Raw genomic sequence first — 23,589 nt, 5'->3', positions numbered from 1 at the left:
CTGAAGTAGATTGTCTCAATTGAATTAATTTGTTTAATTAGTTTAATTACAGGAATAAACACATTTAATTCCCTCTTATTTACAACGCATGCAGACCGGAGTAGGAAATGATCGTAGTGTTTTCATCATGCTAATCATTTCATCTTTATCGTGTCATGTGTCTTGCTCGGACACTTTGTCTCTTTTCCTTAGTTCCTCTGATAGCGTTGTCTCTCTCCTGCATCTTCTAGTTACTTTGGTTTTATCCCCTTCAAATTGAACGTAGCAAAAGTCATTTAATCGTGGTTGTTGGGAATGTGACATGGACACAGTTTGCAGCTTTCAGCCTGTCAGTGAATGTCAGTGTAAGTTCATGCTTATAAGGTTATGATGCTGCTTTATGGCAGCAAAATGACACAAAATCTTAAAATTGATCTTTTTATGGGAAAAAACAACAACAATGATTTTGCTTTTGTTGTAAGAAATTCAATATGATAGAAATTCAAAATTTATATTTCATTTTTGACAAGATATTAATGAACTGACTCTAAAGTGCAAGTACAATTTAGGAGAAATCATCTTTTTTGTGAGTTCTGTAGCTGCATTTGAGCCAAAGCTTCCTATAGGGAACCATTTTTTTACACTGTAAATTTGGGTTTTGGTCTATTTTTCTTTCATTACATCATGCAACGGTGAAGAAAAACAATTTGTTTTTACTGCACTTTGCCACTTAACACAGATCAGTGCATATCTAATGAAATACTGTCTTGTTTCCACATTTAAACATGAAGATTTATAGTACTTTTATTATAAAAAGTGTTTTAAATGAACTAATAATAAACTAAAATAATAAACTGGTTACAGCATCTCTTAGTTATTTAGTTATTAGTGGTGAATCAGGGAGTAATATTTCATGTATTGTTGTTCATCTAAGGTTGTATTAACCTCATTTTAAGACCTGTTGAGGATTTGGTGATTATTTTCCCCTCGTTTTGTTCAATTAGTTTGTGCATATTAGTAAAACGCTAGAATTAAATGTAGGAAAAAAATACGGCATAATTGTTTTAAAATGCAATTTTATTCATTAATAGTTTTTAATGGGGTCCTAAACACATGTTATTAAGTTATAATGCTTAAAAAAAAACATTTAAGCTTTTACCAGATTAGGATCTTTAGAAATTAACCTAGCATGTTGATGCTTTTAATTTTTGTCTTTTGTTGGTCTGTTTTAGGTTTAGACTTCCTTCTGTCTAATAAAATCACTATTACTGTTTCTTTTTTTTCTCCTTCATTGTGTGAACTAACTTCGTCCAACATGGACGAGTTAACTTCCTGATGTCTGATGATAAGTTTTACCTTAAAGTCGAAGCTGCAGAGGCTGACTGCGTCACTTTCATCCTTCTCTCTTTGTTTCCGCTTCTGAGGACAGATGGACAGACGAGACATTAGCAGGAATGTTCAGCATGTATCACAGACACTGGAAGTTTTTTCACTAAACATTACTTTTAATGATGTGATGACAGATACTCATGCAGAACTAAGTGCAGCACCTTTATTGAAAATTAGGATGTCCACTCGAGTGTAGTGTTTCTATTAATTCCATTCGGCGCCAATAAATACACATAAGTATTGCAAAATTCTTTGACACAAGACTGTATAGAGATGAAATCCGTTTTGTGGATTCAAAAGCAACACGCCTGGAGACATAAGCAGGTTTTTTAAGCCTACATTTAATCCAGATTGTGACCTTCTGGGCCTCTTAGTTAACAGCATAAATTGTTAGAGGCTGAAACGGAGTTAGAACCCGAGGTTACATCCCTGTCTGAATGCAAAAATGTGAAATTTACAGCAACTCAGATTGTTGTTGATACTGTAGACCAGCCATGCTTATTGCCCCTGTGGCTCCTTTGTGAAGCTACAATGGACTGCTGGAGGACCAACCCAGGAACAGGAAAGGGTTAATTAGACAGCAGGGCACTTTAACACCTGCATGCAGCTCAGTCAGTCAGGGAGGAAGAATAAGTTAGCAGGTGAGAACAGAAGTCTAGGCTGTTATAAAAGCATTAGGGAGCATTGGTGGCCTGTAGGACCCCCTGGGGCTCTGTTACTGCGCTCCATTAACCACAGAGGCCTGAGTGCTTCTGGCTGGACATGAAGACCTGATTGACCAGCGAGGTGAGGAGGACCAAAATGGACATATAATAGACAGTGAGTGAGCTGTGCCTTTGACAATGTGTGTGTTGAAGCTGAGTTGCGGTGTTGTGTGGGAGATTTCCTCCCTGCTGGGGTTGACCTGTTTGTTTTCCCACATCCCTGAAAATGCAAGTGCTATTTGGTCAACAGCTTCAACTAAACACTTCCAATGCCCCCCCCCCCCCCCCCCCCCCCCACATGCATTTCAGTTATTGTTGTCAGTTAGCTTAACGTAACAATGTATGTTAAGGCTGGTTCAGCGCTGGTTGCATCTCAATGGGAGGCTGCGAACAGAGCTGCAAACAACAAAAGACTGTGTAACTCATTTCTAGTCAGCAGACTTTCATTCTGAGCCGCAGCTGAACACAGCAGAGGACTTTCACTGGAAGCTCGAAATAAAAACAGGAATTAGATCAAACTAATTATGCTGTCAAGATATTAAATGACAAAAATAAAACAAGACATGTCTTTAAGATTATTATCAAAAGATTCTGGCCAACTGAGATGACGTGATCTTTGTTATTAACAAATACATGAGGTGTATAAAGTTTCTGTTATGCAAGAATGAATTACATATTTTCCATGAGCAATTTTCTTTAGACAAGCAGCAGGAATGACTGAGCAAAAGATAACGAAGAACTGCTGAGCCTAATGAAACAGATCCTAATCCCATTTTTATTTCAATTCCAACAGGCCCTCTGCACTGTGGTGCTTTTCATGGGTTCCCCGGCCAAAACTGAGTGATCCAACCACAACTGGAAGGACTTTATTCAAATCACTTAATAAACTACATATTCAGATTAGCTCAGAAATACAGTGTTGATTTGTTCAAGTATGGAAATTACGAAGCAAGTATTATGCAAGAGTTTAGATCAACATATTGGACACTGCTACCATCAAAATATCTGAACGAATATGGTCTTCTCTCTCTTGGAAGAATGAAGCCGTTATGGCTGCATGTTGACACCCGACATTTAAACAAATAGACATCAGCTCTGAAATTTGCCTTCTAAGGGAGAGAAATGCTCTATTACTAACTAATTTCCTACATAGTGTACAAACCACACAGGAACAAAGTGTTGTTTCTATGGACCAAAGTGCACGGACAGTGAAACAATAAATCATATTAAATAAAACAGCACAAAATAAAACGGTGCAAATGAATTCAAACTGGAAGGTGGGATAAAGGAGAAGTCAGAGCATAAGTTTAAAAGGACTTTTTGCATTACATTTTCAGTTCTTATAGTTGTGATGTCCATTTCTGTTCTGTGTGGGTGATTATGATGCTTAACGCTGCGTAGCACCAGGGAAGTCAGGACTGACAGTTTGGGGCAAGAAGCAGAGCCTTGCAGTCCAGATGCTGCAGAACCTCTTGTCTGGTGGTAGAAAGTCAAGCATTAATTGGGAACAACAAGAAGCAATGAGAAGACTCTGACAATAGCAGAGGCTAAATGCAGTGTGCCTCTGGGATGCCATGGTTGGAAGGGTGAAATATCAATGATTAGGCTGCCCTCACTATGCCAGTATGCATTTGAGTTGGCATTGATGAGCCAGGTGAGGTTGTCAGAGGTGTGAACACACAAAAAAAAAAAACTTTTTGATTTGTGATTTTGACATTTTCTACATCACCATAGGGGATGGTAATTAGTTGCTGTTACATTTTTCACTATGTGCTATTTGAAAAGCACAAACGTCATTAAAGGGGCTTGAAAGCCACGACGTGAGGTGAACGAAAACATGTAGTTCATCGCTGTGAGTGACAGTTATTTCTCCAACACATGTCATCAACTTATATATTGATAAATATCAAATTTAGGAAATGTAAATCCACTAAATCCAACAGACATATATCCAAAGACCAGATAAATGGGTTCAGCTTAGGGCTGGGCGATAAGAGCCAAATTTTATATCTCAATATTTTTTACCTGAATCACGATATACGATATATATCTCAATATATTTTTTTTGTCAAGTAACCAAAGAGACAGTTCTAATTTACAGACTTCAGTGCTAAATACACTTTCATTAAGGATCAGCAGCACGTGCATTAAAACAGTTGACTGAAATTAAAGTAGCTTTATGTTAAATTAAATGCTCCTAAAACAAAATTAATGAAAAATACTTTTCAATGACGATAACAAAAATACAGCTGATACAACGATATTCCCTCATATATCCTGGCTTTGTCTAATAAAGTCTCAATATATTTGAAAATCTTATTGACCAGCCTTAGTTCAGGTTTACATTTTTCCCCTCAATAGGTATTTACTTGGAACGTGGAAATGTGTCTCATAAGTTGAATCCCCTGCAGTGAAGCACATAAACATTGTAGGTGTTCATGTGTGAAAATATTTGACACTTTAATTGGTTTTTATCTTAAGGTGTCACCTTCCTTATCTTCAGCTATGAGAGTAACAAGGAGTGTTGTGGAAGGTGTACTATCTACACAAAGCAATAATCTAAGCAGCATGGAGTCAGTCTGGAAAAACAAGAGTGGAAACAGTCATCAGTAGTTAGGGTTAAATTCGGCCATTTAACTGAGAATCAAGGTATTAACATAAGGAAAGTGCTGCTTCTAGCTTTTTGTTCAGATTAGATCATTGTATGCATAGGCTTAGCCAAATTCACTGCACAGACGTCATCTTCAACTTGTTTTAATAGCGACTTGGTTAACAATACAGTGGTAATAAAACCAGGATTTTATTAGATCAGAGCGACAGGGTGGAAAGGTTTTATGTAACCATTTACATGGAGTCAACTACAACATTGCAATTTCCCTCTGGGATAAATAAAGTATTTTTCATTCATTTCATGTCATTTAGTTTGTTAGTTCAGAAAAAAGATGTGAATGAAGCAGCTTTATTGGGAATTTAGCTGTATTAGCCCTTTTTAAAAATTTGCCTATATTTTAGGCCTCTGCTTGAAAATTGCATACCCATAATGAAATGAGTGTATCTCTACAACCACACGGTCTATTTTAATACTTTTGGAGTCATATTAAAGGGAACACATATCAGTGTATGTGTTACTAGTGAAGAATAAATGAAGGTGGCTCAAATTTAAAAAGTTTCAGGCTTGCCTAAAACAAACAATTTCAGGATGAATCTATGTGAAATGATGTCACTGTTGCTCTAAACCTTTATCAAATCCCAGTATAATATGTGAACATTATCTCTGCAAAGGCCAACTTAGATAAAAAAAAAAAAAGGTTTTAGGTCAAACACTTTAGGTGAAGTTTCCAAAATGGCTGTTCTCAAAATCCCCAAAATGGGGAACCTTTGGTTTTAAAAACGCAAATACACACCAAGGCTCTTACTGTTTTACAAAAACACACCAACACGCAAAAATATAGGACACTGAAATTTGTGCAGGTCCATTTGAGCCTAGTTGAGAGTGTACAAGCTGACCATCAAGTACTTTAGCAAGGTGTGTTGATTTTTATGAGATTCGGTATCATATGATTTTGGTCAGACTAAAACTTTTACATGCATATTTTAAGTCTGGGATTGGTCAGATTAGTGCAATAATTAGTTCTTCTTTTCTGTTTTTTAAAAGAGTTTTATGTAAATGTGCTGACTGTGACAGACAAAATACACAGAGGATCTTGTTCTCTTTAAGACAAAAGGTACACAGAGCAAAGATGGATTGGAATCAGTTTTACTTCTTTACGCTTAAGTTAATTGATTATAAATATATTTCCACATTACTACCATTACTGCCAAACGTTTTGCACAGTAATGTCACATAATTACACACAATCATTATCTTCACATTTAGTGAAACTCTAATGGATAAAATAACCAGATAAGAATGATTGCTTTGATTTATCCAGCAAATGCAACACCTTGCCAACATCTTCTAAGTATAAGATTTTCATGAGTGACCAAAAAGTATGACATCTACTATTCACACACACTACTGATCAGTGGTGTGTGCTTGTAAGTTTGTGTTTAGCTAAAGACTAAAAAACAACTCTGTATTGGTCTTAGGGTGCAGATCAGAAGTCAGCTGAAATCAGCAGCTCCATGTTCGTGGTGTTTTTGTGTGTGTGAAGCATGAAAACCTCTTCCAAGTTAAATATTGGCTTAAGCTCAGGTCTTACACATGAGATAAAAATGACAAGAGTAATCTCTGTGCAAAAACAGACACAGCGGCGGCAATGGAGAAAATTAGTAACACTGTTCCTGCCACCCCTGCAAATCCCTCCGTCAGCAGCTTGCATCAGAAACTCCAGTCCATGCAGTAACATGCTCAAAAGGTGGGCTGGGTTCAAAGTAAATACTAAGTAAATGATACACACACAACTCCCCCTCTCTCTTTTCATCACGTACATTTTTATCGGAAACTGGTGTAGGTTACTCTAATGCTGACAAACAGAAAGACTGACAGATTTGTAAGTTACATAAAGAGAATAATGTGCATAGAAAACAAAGAAACAGCCATAATGCACAACTGCTAATACTACCCAAAAATTTCAACAGGTTCAGACACAAAAAACGAGGAGTGTCTCTTCTGGGAGATTATTTTTTTATTTATTTATTTTTTTTAACTGTCATGCTCCAAATAACGCAACAGTCTAATGTTACCATTACCTCACAGGTTTAAACAGAAAAGCATATTCATCTAACCTAACAAACTACTCACACGGACCCGAGTGTGGGTTAAGTTTGAAACAATCTGGCCAAACAATGAAAGCTCATAAAATCTAAAGGATCGGAGAACAGGAATTTAAGTATTTACTGAACAGACAGGAAGAGAATCAGTGAGAAAATGGCATAAAAAGATAGAAATCTAAAACCATCATAGCCAAAAGCTTTGGCTTTTCTGTAGCTCTGAGGGAAAGATGCATGTTTTTAAAAGGGTGGGGGCATTGCAGCAAGCTATGTAAATGACAGTAACACTATGAGTTGGCCTGCTGACAAAGGACACACCTCTCTTCAATCAGCAGGTCTGACTGCTCTGCAATGATGTAACAGCACCGAGAAGTTTGTAGTTTGTAATAAAGACTACTTTACGGGATAATATGACTAGTTTATTATTTTTGAAAGTCTGTCCCACACAGCAGGACTAAATCTGCAATTATGTTTGTCACATGTTGGTCATTACGCAAACTACTGGTGACATCATCATTTCCAAAAACTGGTTAAATTGTTGTTATTCATATGAATTTGTCTCATACACAACAATGGTTTAAACAGCCTGAAGAACATGTGCAATGTGGTGCAGTGAGAAACTAAAGGGGGACCTTTTTCACTGATGCACCGTGTCGCCTGCGTCTGTGCCGTCGGCGTGGCGTACCTCCGCAAAGGCTCGACGCGCACCTCTTCCATACCTGACGTGCACCCCTGCTACGCAGACGGTTATGCGGAGATACTCCCTTGTGATTGGTCTGTTTGGGATCACGTGTTGCTGGATATCTGAATCTTCTCGCTGAATTTGTGTGGTAACCACCGTTTTTAAAATCAACACCACTGAACCATACTGAATGCCATTGTAGTTTTAAAACAGAAAATACCTACCAAACCTAAGTGAACTATCAAAAGAACTTTGACCTGCTGAGTTTACTGGCCGATACCACCCCTGCTGCCACCTTCAGGTTAGGAGGAGAAACTGCAACACAACACCAAAACAACGTGCACCCCCTACGCTCGAGTACAACAGCAAACTCATCAGCGTCAGCTACGCCATAACCGACCGCACGCAGATGCCGCGCGAGTATAAATCCGCCTTAAGCATGATTACAGCAGAGCATCTGTGTTATTTGAGATGTTGAGAGGTGAAAATTAACAAAGATAGAAAGTAAAGCTGTAGCAGATGTTGATGTTCAACATAACAGAATTACATTTGTTGAAAATAGAGAGATAACGATAATGTACATATTTAAAGATATAAAAGAAAGCAGCCAAGTAAATGGTGGTCGTTTGTGCCGCCATTAAAACCATTGTGGCTTCTTCTTCTTTGTTCCTTTCGCGGTTTGCACATCAGCTACATTGCTCAACACTGCCCCTGCAGTTCCCAGTGGTACTGCTCCATTTGCTCCGTCAGGAAACGCATTTACAATGTAGAGTTTTCATGGCAATAAACTAGAAAATTCCTCAAATCCTCAAGTACCACTGTCCTGTATGTTTTTAGATGTTTCAACACTTTAACACACCTGGCTGCAAAGAATGACTCATTAACAGACTTACAAAGAGCTCGATGAGAAGGTTCATTAATCTGAATCAGATGTGCTGGAGTAGGAAAACATCTAAAACATGCAGGATTGGGATACTTGAAGACTGGAATTGAGAAACACTGGATTAGCCAGTGTTCTTAGCCAATTCACTGCAGTAATTCTTCTCAGTCATGCATGAAAAAAAAACAAACAAAAAAAAACAACACATTAAAACTGGTGTAATGTCAAGAAACTCCATATGACTACTGAGGTTCATTTGGAGTTAGACACCTATTGAGGGATTCGTCCCAAACTTGCTTTTAAAATAACTAGATTAATAAAATTAGCTCTGAAAACACACCAGCAACCAGTGATGTTAACTAAAATCACGCTCAAGTGTGCTCCTCTGTTGCAGTTTGTGGCAGATACACACTGAATGAAATAAAATCTGAAAAAGAAATATAAAAATGCAAGTGAAATGAATTGAATAATTTAAGGCTTGATGTAATCAATGTACAGCAAACTATCTTTTGGTTTTTGGCAGACAATTTTCAGGTTCTTCATAACTGAATAAAGCAAGACTGGGCATGCCTTTCAACAGTCAACCTTTTGTGACGGTTTCTACAGCTGGAGGTCATATTATTGCAGAATGAAGGTAGTTTTCAAGAAATATGACATGTCTGGGCCTATGATAATGACTTCCGCTTCAGTTAAGTTGCTGGAAGCTGTTTAATAGCCACTGTTTAATACCCATAAATCGTCTTTTAAGGGTAGTTTATAAATCTTGTCTAATTATGCCACAAGTCATTGCTGTAAGTTACAGATCTTCTGTGTGAAATGTGGATGGTAAAAGTGTCTTTCTGTTAGGAAAAAGTGAGCTTCACTTCATCTTGCTCTTCTCCTTATAACATTGTTATTGAAAATTTGTGTGAACATGAGCATTTGGTTTTCATTAATGCCAATAAACACCAGCAACTACTGCAGAGTCATTTGACACAGGACTAAAAGCAAATTAAACACTACCCTAATGCAATGAAAAGCCAGATGTCATGAGAGCAGTGCAAGAGGCTTAAGGAAACTCAGGTTTCTCCTGTTTATCCATTTAGACACCAGTGATGGCTGGGCTGACCTGCTAGTGGCTTTGGTGCCATGAGGACCAACTTCAGGTATTTTACAATGCAGTGGACCAAACTCCCAACCCAGCAATTAGTGTATGTCTCACCTATCCAGCACTTTTGTTACAGGACTTTCTATATTACAACAAACTCTAACACTGTCTCCCTAACCTGTGGGGTTCCACAAGGTTCAGTCCTGGGTCCATTATCATTTTCTTTCTATGTGCTTCCTTAAGCTGGCATCATTCAATCGTTTGAAGAACATTTATTATGATTTTGTATGCTGGTGACATTCAGTTGTACATGTATTTTTAGTCTCATCGGGTGGATAGACTGCCCATCCTAGTCAACAAACCCAGGTTAGAGATTGGCTTTTTTAGCAATTATCTTGTCTTAAACACCAACAAGATTGAGACAATGATTAAAGCGCCTCCTGAACTACATAAAAAAACAGGCTCTGGCTTCTTTTTGTTCAAGTCCAGCATTTAAAATTTTGCAGTTGAAATATATAGTCTCCTTGGCTGAACTGGAAAAATATTAATACATTTTTGTAATCAAATTTAGATTTTTGTAATGCCATGTTTCGAAAAAAAATCCCCCATTTTACTTCTCCCAGCTATACAAAATGCTGCAACCAGACTATTAACATGTTCTAGCGAGAGAGTGAACATCGGTTCTATTTCAGACTCTATACAATGACTCTCAATACATTTTAGGATTTGTTTTAAAATTCTTGTATTAGCATACAGAACACTAAATGGCCAGTTTATGTCTCAGATTGTTACATAATACACTGCTGCTCACTGTGTTTGTTTAGAGGTTCAGAATTTGTTAGCTGTTCCCCATACACAACAAAAGACTAGGACGGAACAGAGCCTTTCAGTCTACTGTTTAATGTTTAACTAAACAAACTTTATCTTATTGTATCCTACAGCTCCCAGCTGAGCAGTTTATACTGTTGCAGGCAAGCAACTACAGTAACAGTAATGCTTCATGTATGCTTGTCGTTAAGCTTTCTACTCATCTTCTGAGTCCTTTACGTGCATATTTTGGTGAGTTTGCAGATGTGTATTTGGACATAGTCGATGGAACAGTACCACTAGAAACAGTGGGGGCAGTGTTGCACCATTTAGCTCACATGCGACCAGCAAAAGGAACAAAGAAAAAGAAGCTTCAGTGTATTTAATGGTTGCATAGACCACCACCGTCTACTGCACGACCTCTTTTTATGTCTTTTTATGAGGCCATTGCCATGTTTCTTCAATATTGTCTTAAATTTAGGTTGTAACTCTACACTGCCCTCAAGTGGATTTATTGCCCAACAACCATGCCAACATAACTCACGCATAAGAGTATGCTGGCAGTTACGTCTGACAACTAAAATGGATGTACCTATTTACATACGTACATAGAGCATTAATAAGGCTGCAATTTGATAATGATAGATAATACTGAAAACTAATGCTTATATTATGATATATTATTAAAGACAATGTATATATGTGTAATAATTATAATTGTTTGCCAGACCAGTTTCATTTGGGAACAAGAAAAAAATCATATCAAAGCTGGAACGCTGCTTATTTGACAGGTCGTCTCGGGCTGCCTGAACTTGTCCCATGAAAAGACAAAATGTCCATAGTCTAATTCTCACCATTGTTAATTATCTCCGCATTCCACTGAACAAAAGCCTGGTTTGATCTCCTTCACCTAGGTGTTTGGTTGGAAACCTTACTCATATTTTCTTCATAAGAAAAAAGCCCTGGAGGGCTCATGTCTAATGTAGTCTGAGAGAAGAATGGAAGCACTCCGGGAATGCTTGCCTCACCTGCTGGAAGCCTCTGTGGCAAAGACACTAACCTATTCCCAACCCTTCCCCTTCCAGAGGTAAAGAAAAAATAGCCCCAACCACTTCAAAGCAGGCTAAACTTTATTTAAACCCATCAAGCTTAAATGTTAGGGTTGAGATAAAAGAGGCATTCAGACAAAGACACTTCTAGGATTTGCCAACTATTTGTGAAATTTATAAATAACAGAAAAAAAATGAGGAGAGGGGAATTAAATGGAAAGAGAGCTAACAAGTTCCACATGGTCTGGGAGATGAGCTAAGTATGCCATGTTTGTAAAAATCAAAGGCATGAGGCTGGCATGAGATAAAGAGCCACTGGCCTTCTCTCCCTCTGCTTTTATTTCTCCTCCTCCGCCTTCAGATGAGCGATGGATTGGGTTTCAGGCAGATGTAAACCTTGGAATGCCTTCATACTGCTTTTGCCTGCCATCTAATCTGCTTGTTGTTTTATGTTTCTAATCATCCCATTTTCATTTGAAGCCGACTGTCAATCGCATGTGGGTCAGTCTTTTCGGAGATGGCAAAGTTCTGTGGGCTGTAATGTTCCTTTAGTATAGGGGGATAAGACTTTTTATCCAGCCATTTTGTCTCTGGCTGTACAAGCTTCAATCAAGCTGCAGCCGCATTACGGCAGACCTCACAGTCCTTCAGCGAAGTATGATGATGGAGACAAATTTAGGTGAAAGCTGGCCTGGAATGTAAGCAACTTTGATAAATTCAACTCCACTCTTAGTACTTGAAGACCAAGACATGGGAATCTAGGCTGGTGTTTGCACTGAAGATCCAACATGAAGACCATGAAGTCATAGTTTGTTATTTTTATAAAAACTGGAGGCACATTGGCTGAATCAGTCACTACAACAAGACAGCATTACAGACAGAAAAACTGCATGGACTTTATTTACTTCCTTGCTCCCCAGTCAGCTCGCTCTCTGATTTCGTGCCACATCACCACCAACGCAGTCACAATGCATGAGTCGTCAGCGTTCCTCAGAAATCAACACTGAAATATTAAACATGTTCAATGTTGTCCAACTGTTGGCTACGACCCGTTTCGGAGCGGATTATCGGGACAAATCGGCTCGTAACACACCACAGACCAAATGATAATTAATTGTTTGCCGTCCAAGTTTGGGAAGAGGCAAAATCGGGACAAAAACAGCCCAAATATCGTTATGTGTGTAACAGGCTTTAAGACACAAAATATTTAGATAAAAAAAGACAAAATGACTTAATGAGGTACTGATAAAAATGGAGAAATATCAAGTGTTTTGCAAAACAATGCATTTTAAAGCCCCACAACAGAACTTTGATAGATTTTCTCAGTGAGGTACCCCCTAATGGCGGCTAATTTGGCATCTGTCTTGCATTTGGTTTCTTCTCCAAGCTCTCTTCAGCCAGCAAAATTTAGTTTGATGTTGACTCTCGTCTTATCTCTTGCCCTTTTCTCTTTTTTTTCCTCTTGGGTTTCTTTGCTGAATCGGCTACTGTGCCTGTTCAAAACGACCAGTGTGTTGATGTGCAGTTGCTAGTGTGTGACACAGTGCCATAAAGTGAAATGCTGCTGTAAATGCTGCGCTGGGATGGAAGAGAAAGTTAAGAAGTTACAAATTTTATCTTCAGTGACACATAACTAAACAAAGCTGCAAGCATAAAAGAAAAAGAGACTGGAAGTGATGTAATTCCATAATGAATAATGTGCTCATGGACACGCTGGCTTGCCTTGTATTTTTCATTGCTCGCTGTATTTAGAAGAATACAGTCCCTTGGTGGATGGTTGATGTTGGTTTATTGGCTGCGGTCCAGCGGGGAGCTGCCTTTCATTGCTGTAACAATGAGCAGTGCTACTGTTTCCGAAACCTTGTTGAAAACCCAGCTTGAAAGTCAAAACATATCGTAATGATGGAAAGTGGTGCTCAACTGGACTCCAGGTTTACACGACATGGCAAAGGTCAGCCAAAAGCCAGTGTTGGAAGATGTGTGCAGGGTCAGCGTGTGACAAAATATAGAGTAATGCAAACCGTATGCACACATATTTAGACTAATTTAAGAGGGTATACCATTTGCTACTTTTCATTCTTTGTGTTTTGCTGTAATTGACTTTTACTCCTTTCACATGCATCACTAGGCTGTAATTTCAGACCGTACTCACCAAACTGAAGTCCCATTGAGGTCCAGGGGTGAGAAAGGTGAAGGAGCTTCGTCTTCGCAGTGACCTGTATGATCACAAAAGAGGGAGACAAAAAAAATGTAAAAAAAAGATCAGACAAGAAAAACACTCATGCATCATGGCTCATCTGTGCAGCTCTAGCTATGATCTCTTTACTCCCCTGGCAAAACTCCAGAAAACACAGACTTAAACCACCAGCAGAGTTCACCCTGACCTTCAGTTTGAGCCAAAAAGTGAGTAAAGCAGAGTTGAAAGCATTCATCAGGCGATATGGAGCTTTGTTTCTCAGAATGTTGGTGACCTGAGAAAACATTTCCATGTTGATACCTACCACAGCCTCATTATGATGCAGCTGCAGCTCAGACCGACTCTGATAAATGGAGATCCACTCAGTCAGAGAACAGAGCATGATCACAGTGCACTTCTTCAAAGAAGTCTCCTCAACCACAAGGCTGCCTTTAGACCCAAGACTGCTGTGACATTTGAAGGAGGAGTCATTTATCTCACACATGACACTCTCACAAGAAAAAAACGGAGCACTCAATGGTCCTTCTGACAAGGGGTGGCTTTTTTTCCCCTATTTGGGGACCCCACAATAAACAAGAAAAAAGAAAACTCATCTTAAACCTGTGATTATTAAAGAATTATTGCAACACATCATGCTCAGTTAATGGATGGTTTCACATCTAGAAGAAAAGCAAACATTCAGCTTAAGCTCTGTTCTGGACCAATAATAAATTGTATTTTTATTGAAACACTATTTCACATTGGAATACTTTGTATGAGCTGTGTGACTCAGTCTGCTGTACAAGGCCAAGTTACCTCACAACTTATGAAACCAACTAAATGGATTAGAAAAACTGTGCTGCTTTCCTTAGAAAGAGCAAACACAATGCTGTTGTAGAACTTTTTATTAGATGTTTTCTTTTGATTAAATAGCAGTTTCAACCTTTTTATGAGCATTACTGACAGAGAACCTAATGCACAAATTTAGTTTATTAGATCTGTTTCTAAATTTCTTAATATATTTTTTTAGTTGTTTCTACCATGCCAAATAAAATAATTTAAATGCAAAATATTGGCTCATTTTAAATTTAATGGTAGCAGTAAATCTGGAAATAAAAAACCGGGACAGGTCCCAAAGGGCTAGAGAAGTACCTGGTATCAAAACGAATTAGCTGGAGAAACATGCTGCAGCTAACTGGGTTAATGTTAGTAACATGACTAAAAAGAGCACTTTAGGGAGGAAGAGTCTCTCAGAAGTAAAGATGAGCAGGAATTTAACAATCTGCTAAATAAAAACAAAACAAACAAAAAAAACAACAAACAAAAAGAAAAACACAGGGCTGAAATGATTTGTTATAGTCAGTTTATCAGCCATAACGACTTCCAGAGATAATTGCCTGCAAACACAGTTCACTTTGTCATCCACAGATGTAAATGAAAGCTCTACCATGCAAAGAAGAAGCCATATGTAATGATCCCGAAACTAAATTGTCCTCTTTGGGCCAAAGCTAATTTAAATGGAAAGCTGTTCTGGGACAAACTGAATAAAATACAAAATTCTTTTTGAAAATTATGGACCTCACATCACATTTGCAAATCATTAAATATCCTTTTTGAATTTACATTTTACACAGCATCCCGACTTTTAGGGGATTTTGGGATGTATGTTTAGCAGCACTAACTCTTCCAAGTGAATTCACAAATACTTTGATCACCACAAAAACATTTGTGGTACAGAGCTATTACAAAAAAAACCTCATAGAATTAAATCAGTCTTGCATGTCTGCTCACTGACAAAGCTGATTGGAGCACAAGGAAACAGAACCATCAGCCAGATTGAAGCTGACCAGAGCAGGAAAACAGAGAAAAACAAAAGAAGGGTAATCATCCTACAACTGTGGAACTTTAACAGCATAACACAGTTCAGATCTTTACAAACTGAACCCAGACAGGTCAGACTATTCCTCCATTTTTTAAATAATCTCCATAGATTTAATATTCTTTGTGTATCATTTGGTTTGTTTATTTTTTTGCAGGCTTTCTCAAAAAGTAAAGGACAGCTTTGCAAGAAGCTTTTAGCAGAGGCACAACAAGGCCCAACAACTTAGAAGTAATTGTTTTATTCAGCTTTGCTGATGACTGTAGATGTTCTCTGCTTTGCTTTAAAAATATAAATTATAATGAAAAGGAATATTGTTTTCTATAAAATATTTAAATTGGTAACCCATACAAAATATACTTTTAAAATTAGTTTAGTGTGACTATTAAAACTGGGATGTTAAGACAGCGTGGAGTCTGTTTAAAAATGCATCATCAGACATCAATGACAACGTGGTGAATCAAAACTAACTGTGCTGCACCATCATGGATCGTTAGCATGATCATAAATGGAGTCAGAAGAGTTTATGATGTGGAGAATAAGACTTTTAGGGGGGGACTGAAGAAGACATCAGCATCCTGAAAATGCTAAGCTGCTCAGAAACATTTGTTCTATGTGTGTGTGTGTCCAACGAGTGCTTCTCATAAGAGTGAGTCATTCCAGTCATGCTGCACACACCCCAACTGTCCTACAGTCAGCAGTGCTGGCAGCTGCAGCGCTACTTTATGGTCTTTCACATCTCCTGAGTTAAGCTCCTTAAAAGACATGCAGCACTTTCAGCTAATGACGTTGGTTTAACATCTGAGAAGCAATCTGTTTAATTCTTAAAGACCAGGTTATATTTTAAATTATTTCACTGTGGTGAAAAAGGATATGTCCCTGCTAAATGTTACAGACAGATGCTGATAAAAGTTGTGCCCTAATCTCAACCATCATTCAGAAGAGGCAGGTTTGACTCCTGAACGCAACTGGTTTACATTTAGTGGATAAACAGTAATGATTGGTGGTAGTTAGTGCAGCTCCACTAACTCTTTCCCTGAGGGCTCTCTGAAGGGATTAATAAAGTATTTCTATTCTATTCTCAATATCAATATTCATTCCAGGGGGACACTGACTAATGAAGATATGATCTATTACCGGCCTTAAAAACCGTGATCTCTGCAATTTTATGAAAGAACATCAGAAAAGTGGTTTGCAAACCTTTAGTTAGGATAAAAAGGAGTTACTAGTTGGTGAATTACTACTGAGAAAAAAGGCAACAATTACACACAAGAGCTGAGTAACATTCATCTGCTGTTGGTTGTAAAGTCAATAAAAGTCACATCAATGATAATTAGAACTGTACACATGAAACAATGAAGGAATAATAACAGAAGCAGCAGCATATATACTAGAAGATTGTGTGGAACTCCAACTTGCACAAGTTTACATCTAAAGTTCCTTTTGGGGCCACCCATGTTGAGCAGTGTAAGGTGTTTTGGATAAACAACATGTGCTGGGCAATAACAATAGCTACAGAAAGAAGGCAAATGAGAAGCTATCTGGGTGGTGAGTGTGGGGTCAGAGGTTGCTGCAAGTGTTGCTCTGACTTTACTTGTCAAATCTGTTCCCAGATAACTCCAAGACAGTTTGAGGTGTAGAAGTTTGTCTTCCCAACCACAGTCACTGTTTTACAACACATACAACAGCTTCTGTGTCCTCATGAGGAGCTGAGAATTGAATTACCAAAACAGTTTAACTTAGCTTAAAGTACAGTGGCATAAAGTGCCTTAAACTGCATTAATGTTTTAAGCTAATAAACATGTTAAATGACACAATTAAATCAATATTAAAGTACCACAAATATTGATCAATCAATGATTAACTAATCTGCTGCTATCATGATGATGTGGAGACTGATTTTGACTCCAAACTGAAGACGGTTTTTGATTTTTCTGAGATCGATTAATCGATCGATCTCAGAAACAGAGATGGGCAGACCTGCCCGCCCGCCTGCCCATCCAGTAGAGATCTGTAGAGATGTATTTGAAATATGTGAGAGAACCAGTCAGCGTCAATGTGGTTTGTCTTTTAAATGTTGTAGCAATTACAACACCTGCCCACATGCATACCATTCAAACTGAATGGGTGCATTGTGAGCACACAGTGGTACTGTATCAGTCTCGAATGAAAGATATCAGTGACTACAATCGTCTGGTTTCCCCTTTATTGTCTAAGCCCGGTACTACAACCTACCTACTTCTTTACTGGAAACCAATGTCTTTTTGACCAAGCATAAATTGTACATCCTGGTCATTAATCGGAAGTTATTTCGTTGTTGTATAGGAGCCCTGGAAAAGCATGCAATTCTTTGTGGGTCAGTGCTCTAAAAGCTAGCAAACATTTCTCAATCCGATCGAGAGGGGTGGTTTAAACCTTTTCACAATCTGATCAGCAGATTAGGTGATGTAAAGAGTTTCAGGAAAGACTTGGAAAAATAGCAGCAGCAAAACAGAAGAGGACTGTGGTGGATACGTTTTGTTGGAAACTATAGTTAAGGATTATTGAGCATCTCGAGGGTCAAAAAGCTAGAAACGAGTTGTTCATGCAGATATTGGATCAAATCTTCTCTGTCTATGTCTTCTTCTTTATACAAATTAGTACACACTGCACATGTGAAAAGCATTACGGTCAGATTAAATGTTTCCATCATGTCAACACACGACAGATTGATTTCAGTTGGATAGAAGGAACATTCATCCATGTAAACATAGCTATTGAGGAAGCCTGCATGGAATTCAATGCTGACAACTGACTAAATAAATGAGTAGTTTATATGTAACTACCACTTTAAAAGGAGATGTTAAGTAAATGAATCTGTAAACCACTTCAAACGGCTTACAAACATACGTTTTTATGTAATTACAATGAGGATATTCTTTATTAAGAATTAATAAAAGTCTTAAATGTGAGAAATATGACTGTTTCTTCATCAAAATATTATCGGAAGAACCACCTTACAGAGCACATTCGTCCTAAACCGAGGCTGAACACTGCAGCCGGTTTGAGAACAACATCAGTGTCAGGCCATTTGCTGCACGTCATTCAGGTGTTGCCTTTAGACATTAGTTGTAAGTGAATCATGGCAGGCACATAGAAATATGCATGGATGCTTATTAAGTTTGAGAGAAAAGGACTGTGTGTCTTTTCTCTGACGGTAAAGCAGAGGCTCTGCTTCCAAAGAAGATGTACTACACATGACATGTTTAAGAAAAATGACAAATATTAATTTCTGTGCCAAGTTTGGACACACACAGACAGCCACACCGTGAGAGTTGCATAATAAAAAGCGAATGAGGTGGCCAGTTCTTACATTGCAATAGAAGCACTGCTGGGAATCAAAGGTGCTGCAGCTATTAACCCATCACCATGCAATCTAAACAAGTGGTAGCAATTCTTGTAAAAGGAGACAAAGATGTTGGTAATACCAGAGGAATGATGAAGTACTCATCACTGACAGTTACCTTGCTTCACTCTTAGAAGTAAAGCATAACCCAGAGAATTTCTCAGTTGCATTATTTCTGTAGTTATTGTTTCTGTTTCTGTGACCACAAGAGGAGCTGAGCTTTTAACTTAACTTTAAAAGGGTCCTTAGAGTGAAGTGCGCTTTTCATAACTTATTGAACTGGTAATGATCGCTATATTAAAGAATTTAATGAGTTAGGATTCTTCCAGACATAAATATGTTTTCATCTGGCCTCAGGTCGACCAACTGCTAGAAAAACATCCTGGGACTCTACAACTTTAAAAAGCAGGAAGTTTACGTTTATCACGATGTTTGGTTGGTGTTCAGTGTAGTGCTTGTTTGTGTTTGTCAAATTGCAGGGGAGCACCGAATTTGTGACCGTATGTGCACCTGTGCAAATATGGAAAAAGCCGGTAATCTGCAGTGTTGTCAACTTAGCTAATTTTTTGGCTATATCACAGATATGCACTGATACCAGTGTCGGGTATCAATCGGTCCCATACCTGTATACTTGTACTCGGAAAACCCCTTTGATATGCCACATAATTAACCTCTCAGTCCTTGCATCTGACATTCTGGTCCACACCATACTAGTGAACTGCAATAGGATTTATTAGTCATATTGGTACTTGGTATTGGCAAGTACTCCAATATAAGTACTTGTACTTGTTTTTAAAAAGGTGGTATCGGTGCATCCTTACTATATTAGTAGTATTCAGACCCCTCTAGTAACTAGTATCAGATTTTAAAAGATTGTGTAAGATTAGATTTAAGGTTAATATTTAACTATTTTGGGTGTGAATTATTATAATTATTTTTTGGTGCATGTAATTTTTTTTTTTTTTTTTTTTTTGCCATGTGCACCTTTTTTTTGTAAAAATGTACTTCAAGTCCAGCATTATATGTACTTTACGAAGTACAGGATTGTACGATTAGAAAGTGACTGCAGAGCCAAGTTGTTTGTGACATAATCTCATAATCCTGCAGGTCAAGTTTAACTGTGTACGTCACCAGTTTTACATCTTTCCAAGGTGTTTTTGTGAAAGAAACTGTGGGTAGATGAGTAAAAACTAAACATGTGAATCAACGAGAACCTGAGGTTTAAATAAACATACTGTTTGTGAATATCTTTATCAAGATGCCAGGTCTCAAAAAGTCTCTACAGATTGTGACTCAAAGGACATAGATTTATCAAGTATCACGTTTTCTTGTGAAAAGCTTTTTTTTTTTAAAAAAACCTGATAGTGCTGTTTGTGTGTGTCTTTGTTGTGGATACGCGATTGAAATCACATTTGTCACTGCCACCAGCCAGGGGACAAAAGTTCTTTCACTTCCTTTACCTGCTCACATGTTTCAAGGGACGCCCGGATCATGAGTCAATGGCTTAGCATCAGCCCTGCCTTTGTTTGTTCAACCCTGAAACTAAACTGACCCTGTGCTGACCCTACCAGTTTCCATGTTTTTCAGTGACTCCACAGTTTTTCTCATTACCCAGGCAGGTATAGGGCGAATGGTTGTGCTTCAGTTTTAAGAAATTCTTCAGCTTCTGAGGTATATATTTCCTCCCAAATACACGTTGCACTTTACCTCAGTGTTGAGGTCACAAACTTTTAACCTAGACTTCATCAATGTTGACTGAATTCTGCTCAAGCTTGGCAACAGGAATGTTGAAAAAAGAAAACAGCCATCGCCAGGCAAACATTCAGTGCCTATCTCACTTGGGAAATCAAACTCTATTTTCTCTCACTCAACATTTATATATTTTTTTTCCACAAACTTTGTTAGTGAAGTCAGACATCGGGTGATGTTTTTCCATGTTTGTGTGCAGATGGAGGAGGGCATTGTGCAGGCTCAAAAAAATCCTGGCACACAACATGGAAAGGCCTTCAAAAGAGTACAACATAAACACTCCCAGAAAGTTAGCATCCCAAAACATGCCAACATAGATTAATACTAACAAAGAGCAGGTTCTTGTAAGGGTGTGTTTAAGATTTGTTAATCTGGTTAAACTTGTGTGTGTGTGTGTGTTTGTGAGACTAACACTTTTCCCTATTTCATTTTTAATACTTATTTACTAACTATTTACGTACTTATTAATTATTTACTATGTATTTACTAATTGCCCTGTTAACTGGCTGGATAGCTCAAGTTAACAGGGCATCTATCTCCCATGTGGAATACCCAATTTCAAGTCCCAAAGGAGACGAATACTAACATCTTCCAGTGGGGTCCTAAGGTAAGACCCTTAATGCTACTGCCTAACCACCTTCTGATGCAAGTCGCTTTGGAGAAAAGCTTCTGCTAAATGACTGTAGAATAGAATACTTAAAACAAAATAAACATATAATCTTAAAGGTTTGATAGGAAAAAAACAATGTAAGGTATTTCCTTAATTAATTAAGTGAGTGAAATATATATATATATATTATATATATATAATATAAACAAGTATATATATAGTATATAATATATAAAGTATATATATATATATAGATATATATTATATATATATACTTTATATGGGATTATAGCAGCTTAAAAAGGAAAACGTATTTTTTTAAATACTTTAAAATCATGAAAAGTGAAAACTTAGGATGAATTTAAATAAATATAATTAAAAAATAAATAACTAAAAATTAAAAAAAAAATCTGTTTTCCGCCCATTCTTAACTAGATGGTTTATTATTAGAGTCCAATAATACTTAAAATGTTACGACAAAAAATTTTAACTCTAGAAATGAACAAATAAATATAAAATCCCCAAAACTGTATAAAAATGGAAAGACATAATACATAATTCCGGGCTCCCACAGTGGCCCGTTGCTGCCATCATGTGGCGGTAGGACACAGCTGTAAATACTCTGCGTTTTAAAACTACTTGAATAATTGCAATGTCTGTGATTTAAGTATTACATTTGTTGATAAATAAAATCGCTCAGGTATTTTTAAACTTGCAATTAAGTGTTCGATTAAAGACATTTTTAAAATATTTTCTCATTACGCTCATCAGATAACTTGCAATATTCATCCGCGTTGAGTGCAACCACTGCACTGTCGCAGACGGTACTTCTGACGTTTTATTTCCGTTTGTTTATTATTTTTATTATTATTATTATTATTATTATTATTATTATTAGTAGTAGTAGTAGTAGTAGTAGTAGTAGTAGTAGTAATAGTAGTAGTAGTAGTTTTATTAACATGGAATTACAGTTCGGCTCCTAATATAAACACAGGGGAAAATGACTCACCGTCTCAGGCTCTTCCTGTTGTTCTGCAGCGGAGACTCTTCCTCATCAGCTTTAGGCGTTTTAAAGTAAATAGAGATCGTTTGTTTTTCGTTTTTCTCTAAGATCGAAACGAGAGTTTGGACATCTCCGGTTTCACCCATTTGAACTATCATGAACGGGGGTTTTAAATTCCACGTTACAAGGTTTTAACAATACATTTGGCTCGTGACTATTTTTGAATATGGCGGAAATCCAAAAATCGACCAATGAGAGGAGGACAGACGAACTCGTTGCTAGGAGTCTGCGCTTGGAGGGCGGGGCCAGAGTTGTCCAACCATCCATGTAATTGTAGTGTTTTAAGAGTGGTTCATGTTGACATATTATATGTTGATTTACTTAAGATAGGTACTGTAGAATAGTTTTACACAATCAGTAGAAAGTTTGTTTTTACAGGTCATAACACCAGATTTAACCTCCAACTCATCCTCCACTGAGAGGAAGATGAGGGAGGATTATTTCCTATCAATGTTCCACTCACAGTGACTTTTCCATGATCTGGAATATTTGCTGCCAACTCTGGTCCAACATTATTAATAAGAAAAATAAATACATAAATATGATTAATTCTATCAATAAAATACTCTGCATATGTATTTTTTTTATCCAACTTCCTCTTAGTTTATTTAATATTTCCCAGTTACCTTTTATGTCATTCTTAGTCTCATTCAGCTTTTTCTGTAATATAATTTTTTACTTGTTCTTATTATGTTAGTTCACTTGTTTTTATATCTTTTATATCTCTTTTCAGATTCTTCAGTTCTTAATCTAATAAACTTTCTATAAAGATATTTTTTTCTTTTTACAAGCATTTTGTAGTCCCTTGGTTAGCCATGGGAAATTTTTATATCTATAACTTAATGATGATAACAAGTGGGTAATTTTTTATTATATGATCATTTAAATATATAAATTTGTTGTATGCCATGCCCACTTCTTTTTCCCTATAGACAATATCCCAGTGTTGCAGCATAAAGTAATTTTTAATGCATTGATAGCATCCTCAGTACATAATGCTTATAGATGGTTGTTTTACATGCTTTTTTTCTACTCTTATTAATTATTCCCATAATTGATACTGAAAAAAAACAGCAGTTGTGTACATCTTTGCCATACAGTTTCTAAATTTTTCTAAGTCTGATCCTGGTGTTCTATATATGCAACTTACTTTGGTATTTTTTCCTGTTTTCAATTATAATTTCAATTGTGGTCTGATTACAGTAAAGAATATACTTCATATACTTGCAATTGCAACCCAATCTCACTAGAAAATGTAAAATAGGGACGTTTTTCCATATATACAATACAGTTTCAAAATCCACCCTTAAATGTTTTAAGGTATATTTTATTTAGACATTTGTATTATTACATCATGTAACAGAAAAAACGAGTATAAAATTTAGCAGTCTATATTTTTTAAATCCAACAATATATTTTTAAACATCTAGACCTATT

At 37.1% G+C, this 23,589-nt stretch overlaps 1 protein-coding gene across 2 annotated transcripts in view; it reads right to left on the bottom strand.

Annotated features, from left to right (window-relative positions):
* The window catches only part of net1 (neuroepithelial cell transforming 1), a 34,788-nt gene extending 12,535 nt beyond the window's left edge, over positions 1-22,253 (bottom strand). The window contains exons 1-3 of one of the 2 annotated variants that reach the window (XM_041977934.1): positions 22,099-22,253; positions 13,443-13,506; positions 1,336-1,398 (exon numbers count right to left, since the gene is read on the bottom strand). In XM_041977934.1, coding sequence (XP_041833868.1) covers positions 1,336-1,398; positions 13,443-13,506; positions 22,099-22,250 — 279 coding nt within the window. In that variant the 5' untranslated portion in view covers positions 22,251-22,253. Of the gene's footprint in view, positions 1-1,335; positions 1,399-13,442; positions 13,507-13,791; positions 13,818-22,098 lie in introns of those variants that run through there. The other variant, XM_041977935.1, reaches the window with a different exon arrangement.
* Positions 22,254-23,589: the final 1,336 nt, after the last annotated feature.

This window comes from Melanotaenia boesemani, chromosome 23 (assembly GCF_017639745.1).
Source record: "Melanotaenia boesemani isolate fMelBoe1 chromosome 23, fMelBoe1.pri, whole genome shotgun sequence".
NCBI classification, from domain to species: domain Eukaryota; kingdom Metazoa; phylum Chordata; class Actinopteri; order Atheriniformes; family Melanotaeniidae; genus Melanotaenia; species Melanotaenia boesemani.
The sequence above is the reverse complement of the archived record's forward strand: the minus strand, read 5'-3'. Positions and strand labels throughout refer to the sequence as shown.